The sequence below is a fragment of the Rhinoderma darwinii genome, chromosome 3 (genome assembly GCF_050947455.1).
Source record: "Rhinoderma darwinii isolate aRhiDar2 chromosome 3, aRhiDar2.hap1, whole genome shotgun sequence".
In the NCBI taxonomy this organism is placed as follows: domain Eukaryota; kingdom Metazoa; phylum Chordata; class Amphibia; order Anura; family Rhinodermatidae; genus Rhinoderma; species Rhinoderma darwinii.
Window position 1 is genome coordinate 384,439,664 of NC_134689.1, and position 7,117 is coordinate 384,446,780.

Consider the following 7,117-nt stretch of genomic DNA (forward strand, 5'->3'; position numbering starts at 1 on the left):
TCATTCTCTGCATATTTATCAAGGTAGGGTAAAAAGGTCTTCAGGAGTGCGATGGTTTAATGCTCCGATAAGGAAACTTGAAGGAGTAGCAATGCAAAGTTCAGTGATGCTCCGATGATCACTTGAAGTGTACTATTTCCCTTAGACCTTACGACAGCTCAACAGTTGTAATAACCAGTACTGTATATAGAACAATAGTCTGCTGAGCATTTGATGACCATGACGGGGACGCTGAACCAAGCATTCTTCTTTTGTTCCTTCAGGAAAAGTCAATTGGGTGGGAAATCAAGCGCATGTGGTTACAGCTGGTGCCACAGAGGGTGAGCAGACGGCTTTATCCCCTCCTTTCTTGTCCTTCTGTTTGAGGTGAATCTTGGCATGTCTCTTTCTCTCGTCACTGCGTGCAAACTTGCGTCCACAGAAGTCACAAGCGAAGGGTTTCTCCCCTGTATGTGTGCGGATATGTGTTGTCAGGTGGTCAGAACGGCTGAAACTTCTCATGCAAATACGACATTGAAAGGGCTTGTGACCTGTATGGATCCGAAGATGGCGGGTCAGCTCATCAGAGCGTGAAAAGCGCCTATCACATCCTTCAGCAGGACAAGCATGAGGTCTCTCATGTAATGGGGTCTTGCTAGGGCGGTTGGGGTATTTTCTTGGCCGGATAGGTTTGAGGGTAAGTGGAGGTTGGTGGTTCATACCCCCAAAGCTTGGCAAGACTTGTTTTTCCTTAAAAGCTTTGATGGTTTCCAGTGGAGTGATGGGTGGTGGATTGACCCGCATGGCTTCCATGTTTTGGAAAGGTTTTTGGTCCACTGTGGGTATCTCTGTGTTGTGGTGAAACAAGTTGTAGTCAGGTATCATCGGGAAAACACTAGAGTCTAAACTTTGTTTGTTTGATGAGTACTCCTGCGAGGAGTATGAACCCATACCACCTCCTTGAAAGCCCACTTGATCGTGGTACAGGTCCCCACAACTAGAATAAGGTGGAAGACTGTGGAACATCGACTCCACATCACTTTGTGTCTGACCCATAATGCCTCCATTGCTCCCATTGTTTCCTCCACCTCCAGTGGGGGCTTGAGAAGTTGGTACACCAAGAATACCTGCACTCATTAAACTGATAATGTTTTCTTGGCACCAATTGGAAGGGGAATCAAAAGAGAACTTTCCCAGATATGTGACAGTCTTGTTGCCTGGCTGGAATGTACTTGTATAAGAAAGATCCTGGGACGTCTTGTCATTGGTCAAACCTAAATCCATTACATTATCTGGAGAGAGAAAGAAAGAGCATAAGGGTCTCATACGTATACATGATCAATGTAGTTCCACAAGCATGGTAACATAATTCTGTTAGATGGTAACATTGGAAATTCCAGTTCAGGTTGGACCCATTCAACCTTCTCCATGGGCATTGTGAACCTGTGTTTGGTTCTTCCTCGCCATCAGAAGGGAATCAAACTATCCTCTCCCAACAACGTGTAGGCTACAATGGAGTGTTGTGCCCTCCTTTTGTGTGAACCCCTCTTATTTGTGTGAGTCCCCTATTATTAATATATCGCTTTGAATGGCTCAACAAAGGCTCTAAGTCATTTCTTTACTCTTTTATTGTATGTATGACTTTACTATTTTGTCTCTTTTTTTTAGTACATTGTGACACTTAAATATCACCCTAGGGCACAAGGTAATAATTACAGTTCTATTGGATGTTTTTTTGCATCAAATACTAGACTCTGAACATGCCCCCAGCAGTGAGAGAGTTACTGAGCTTTAATATATCTCCATAGCACCAGAAGTCAGAGAAAAACTGTGGGTAATTCATGATAACGCACAGGCAGCTTTACCAGTAAATTGTTACAGTACGGTTCACTACTTATCTAGCCGTGTGCTAAGTATATCCAGGTGGGGGAATCTGTATGGATGAAGTAAGCCGAATGATTATTTCAAGAAAACATGACAAGATGGCATAATTTCCTATTCCTGAAAATACACTACATATGAGTATATAAAGTATGTAATATATATAATATATGGAGAAAAGTGGCTGTGATGTACAACAATGTAACACAGTTGCCTAGTGGAGTATTAAATAGTGGGTCACGGTGTACATTTCATTGCATTGAGCCCCTAGTTGTACATTTTACGGACCTGCAGAGACTCCATGAGGCATCGGATCTCTTATAGGGGAGAATAACTCCATAGTACGGCGAGCGATGGAACATGCCACCATTTTTCTCTCGTGGATTCTCATGGAATACGTAAGAAAACAACCTCAGCTTCCCTCCTTGTAAAATCGGAGTTACAGTGAGGGCCCATGGAAGTCCATAGTTGCTATATTACAGTCCTATACCACATAAATCAGTAAGGCCTCATGCACACGAACGTGTTTTTGCGACCGCATTTCACCTGCAAATCTGCGGGTGAATTGCAAACCCATTCATTTCTACGGGCCCATGCACACGATCGTGGTTTCCACGGTCCGTGCATTGGCTGGGAGCCCGGACTGCAAAAAGATAGGACATGTCATTATACGGGCCGCATTTGCGGTCCTGGCTCATTGAAATCAATGTGTGCATGGTTCGTGATTTGCAGGCGGCCCGTGGATGACACTCCGCGGCCACCAATGCCACAATCACAGGCTGTGCACACAGCTACGGTCGTGTGCATGAGGCCTAATATGGCCACGTGCATGAGGCCTAAGGGAAAAATTATTTGTTTTAGGGATGACGGCAATGATCTTATATTAACCATATGGCTGGAATGGACCGCTCCAACATAAGAAGAGGTGTCTGGGAACCGCTTACCCCTTACATTCCCTGTAGGGAGTCATGTGCATGTTCAGTGCAACTGAATAGGGAGGGGGTGGTGTAAAAGAAGGTTTAATTGCAGACTGAAACATATTTTCATCTAAAACATTTCCACCAAACACATCTTGAGCCTGAATATTTTAGTCCTAAAAGATCATCTGTGTGGTACAAACCAAGGATGTGGTTTGTACAGTAAGTAAAATATGAGGATGGGATCACATATTGTATTTTATACATGGTTTTTACTTCATTTGCTTCAAAAGTGGGAACGGATCCATGAGAGGGAGAAGAATAAAGCTGCAGTTCCTTCTCCCTGCTTTAGGATCCATTCCAACTTTTCCTAAAAACAAAAAGAATGCAAAAGTAAGTGTAAACCCAACCTTAAAGGGGATGTCCACTTTGGATAGACCCCATCCAGTGACTATTTGCAGGCGCCTGCTACTGGAAAAATTACATTACACAGCACTAACTAATGTCATACATGAGTGTAAGACATAAATGAGGGCTGTAAGCAAGACCCCGTCTATTATATCCATATACCTTAATACATGTGGATGGTTGTCCAAGGTTGGATGACCCTAATACATTACAATCCAATTACCAGAGCGACCCACACTCCTGAAGTATTTTCTTAGGCCTCATGCACAGGTTTGTGCTTTTGCGGCCACAATTTATCCACATTTTTGCGTACTGGCCCCATGCACACGACCGTGGTTTACACGGATCGGTGCGAGGGCCGTTAATCCGGACTGGAAAATCTCAGGACATGTCATCTTATGTTCCAGTTTTGCGGATTCACCAATACTGGTGAATTGTTGTGGATCCGTGAGTCCTAGTAACACACGAATGCACAACACATTTTTTTTGCGGTTTGGTAGACCGCAACGGACCCGTGGTTTTGAGGACTGCAAAACCGATGCGGTCGTGTGCATGAGGTCTTACAATTTAGTTGTTTTATTTTGTCCACACGCCTCGTCACTGGGTGACGGATATGTTCATGGACCTCGTCCATGGACATGTTATAAAGGAACAAGCATGTTATTCCCATCTACTTACAGGTTTGGTCCCTGAATCTGGGGACCTTATTATAAGAAGCACTATGTTAAGAGATGCTGAGCACTTTGTTACTTGAGCTTTATGTCCTCCCAGAGATCTTATATATAGATATAGAAATGTTACTATACATATTACATTGTGATTGACTTTGTGTCTTCTTTTTGGTATCTTTAATGTTTTAGGTTGCGTAACACATAACATTCAGACTGAAGTCCTAATATTCCCAAATTCATTATAAGGACGACTGTCCAGAGAGATATTTGGCCACAATGGGAACAGTTTTGCAAAGTCAGTCCCATCTAAGTCCTGCTATTCCCTATAATGGGAGCCTCTCTAACCGACAAACGTCCCATTGGTGGAATAAGACTGTTCACATCACGTTCAGGGTCTCCATTAGAGGATTTTCCGACATATATAGGCATACAGTGGAATAGGTCGTCCATAGGACCCCATAGTAGAAAAATGTGTACATGCGGCATACGTTTTTTTTTTTTACTGTACGCCTCTGCATGGAAAAGCAAAGTATACTACGCTTTACCATATAGCAAAAACCAAGGTATGTCGATGCATACCAGCCTGGCATATGCCAAAATGACACACTTTTGGCGTTTGCCAGGTAAATGGGGACCGATGGATATATTCGGCGTATGTACTGGGAGATTTCCAAGCACATACGCCGAATGTTGGCCTCTGACATGATGTGAACACAGCTTAAATCACTACTGTCATTATAATCATACTGCCGTGTGAACGTGACCTAAGGCTGGGGTTACCCATATTGACGGACATCCTCTGATTTATAAGATTTATTATCAGGGCACCTCTGAGCTCCACATTTACATACAGTGGTATTATCACAGCACAACACATTACATTTCCTATAAATGAGGTTTTTCCAATCTGGTCGCCCTTTACATGCTATGATCATAGCGATCACTATGATGAGATCAGGAACATTTTAATGCAGTTCAGATAATGATGGGATCTGTCAGATTTCTCTTTATACATTGCAATTATTCTTGAAGTATATGGTGATATATATGGTTTCAGTGGGTGGGGTAACTTCAGATTACCAAATGCCACATGTTGAGCTTGCCCCTGAAACTTTGTGACCATGACAATGTACCTTCTGTATATAATACCAATGCCAGGTATCACCTGTATTTATGTTGTTGACCATGCAGAGTTTACTTTATCTTTGTTGTATATAGGGCATTTCTATACAAGCGTTTCTCGCTGTTTTAAAGACAAGTACCCCCTACTCAAACTACATCAAAGTACCCCCAATTCTATCATTATACTGTAAAGCACAGCATAGGGATATTAGAAGTACCCCCTAGAGACATGGTGTGTGTACCCCCTTGTATCCATGTACCACAGGGTGAGCACCTAGGTTCTATAATATAGGTCTGCTTTTCTACACTTATTCCCTCTAGATCATGATTTTTCTCCAGATTGACCCGTTGTGCACAATAAAGTTTTGAAGGTCATCTACATCTTAAGGAGTTAAACCTGGAAATCCCCCGCCCCCCACACTACACCTACTCACCCCCTATCTGTGAGCTGTCACCAGCTGCCCCCACGTGTCACCTCCCAACTCAGTCGCCTGCCACCCCCACACACCGGGCTGGGAGCTCCCCCACCTCCGCAACCATATTTAAAGACTTCCTGCCCCCACAATGTGACGTTCTATGTGTCTGAGGGGGGGGGGGGGGGGAGCGGAGCAGCTGGCACTGGATATGGGGGCACTCTGGAGATGGGTAACCCTCTGATCACAGGGTATTCAGCCAGCCTGAATATATACAACACTGAGAAATCCCACCTATATTGTACTAAGGTGTCCCAGCGATGTACTAAGAGCTGGGACCCCGCGATGATGATGGGTATACAGCCGGTGCCAAGTAGGACTGCCATGCTTAGGCTGTATACTGATGTGGTAACTATTGTTTTTGATGCTCCGATTGTCTATGAGCGGAATGTATCGCATGCGATAGCGACATAATGTGTCCACTGTCACATTCCTACAGATACATCAGAGGACGCAGCTAAACTTGTCACAGCATTAGATACATGACTATCGCTAAGATACCTAACTCTCTTCTGGTTCCTCACTTAGATACATTATAAATCGTGCTTAGATACATTATCACCCACCTTTAGATACATGACTAAATACATCACTACCTCCCCCGTGCCCATGTGTGACCCCTCACTCACCTGCAGACATGGAGTAATGCTGCTCGCTGCCCCCACCGGGGTAGATGGCACAAGTCAGATCCTGCCCATCCTCGGAGTACAGAGTGTCCGGTAGAAGGGACGTCATATTAACGGGGAGTTTATCCAGCAGCTTCCCAGTCATAGCACCGGCCAGTGCTGAGGAGTGAAGTGATGCCCACCTTGTAGGCAGGAGAAATCCCAGAATCTGATGTGATCTGAGCGCAGGGATGCTGGATTATTAGCAGCCACTCAATATGCCCCCCGATAGGAATAAGAGGGGGGGACTAACTGTGTTCCATGGTGGAGATGGGGGTCTCACATATGCCCCATGCATAAAGCTGCGTTGATCCTGCACCGAGACCCTGGCAGAAGCATATAAATGAGGGAGGGAAGGTGGCTGGTGAGATGGGTGAGGGTGTAGAATGAGTTAATGGAATGGATGAAAGGAGGATATGAGATGCTACCCCATAAGATGGTGGAATAGGTTTCACCAGAAAGATGCGCTAACAAGGGGCAGGTAAGAGCTGCACATAGGTGTATTGCATCTGGAGGATGTGAGGATGATGCATGAGATGGGTAACAGGTGTCCTGAATGGATGATGTGTGCACCTACCCTGGAAAGTGGGCAGCTGGATGTATTATTCTGGCATTTATAGGCTGTGGTTATATGAGATGCCCCCCCTTAGATGCGGGATAGAAATGGTAGCTAAGGGGTTAAAAGATCTCTCTCCCCGGGAGATGCTCTGCGAATTCTCTCTCCTGTCCTCTCTGAATCTCGATGCTCTGTCCGGGGACTCCGGCTGCTTTTTATCTCCGCCCGGGGAAGCTCCAGTGACGTATCTGTCCATATATGGACACACAGTGGCGTGACGTCACAATGAAACCTCCTCATAATGGAACCTTGAGAAAATGCAGGAAGCGGCTGCTCAGTGGAAGCACGTTCTATTACTTCTAGCCACACTGCATGTACATATGTGATCGCTGCACATACACGAAGGGGGTCATATGGGCGTTATAGGCAGGATTACACACTGACA

At 44.8% G+C, this 7,117-nt stretch overlaps 1 protein-coding gene across 1 annotated transcript; it reads right to left on the reverse strand.

The window, feature by feature from the left end:
- Positions 1–6,887, reverse strand: EGR3 (early growth response 3). The gene is made up of 2 exons (XM_075858877.1): positions 6,081–6,887; positions 1–1,271 (listed from the first exon to the last, which is right to left on the reverse strand). Exons 1-2 carry the CDS (start codon positions 6,220–6,222, stop codon positions 286–288), a joined length of 1,128 nt encoding a protein of 375 aa, XP_075714992.1. The 5' UTR covers positions 6,223–6,887; the 3' UTR covers positions 1–285.
- Between the last annotated feature and the right edge of the window lie 230 nt (positions 6,888–7,117).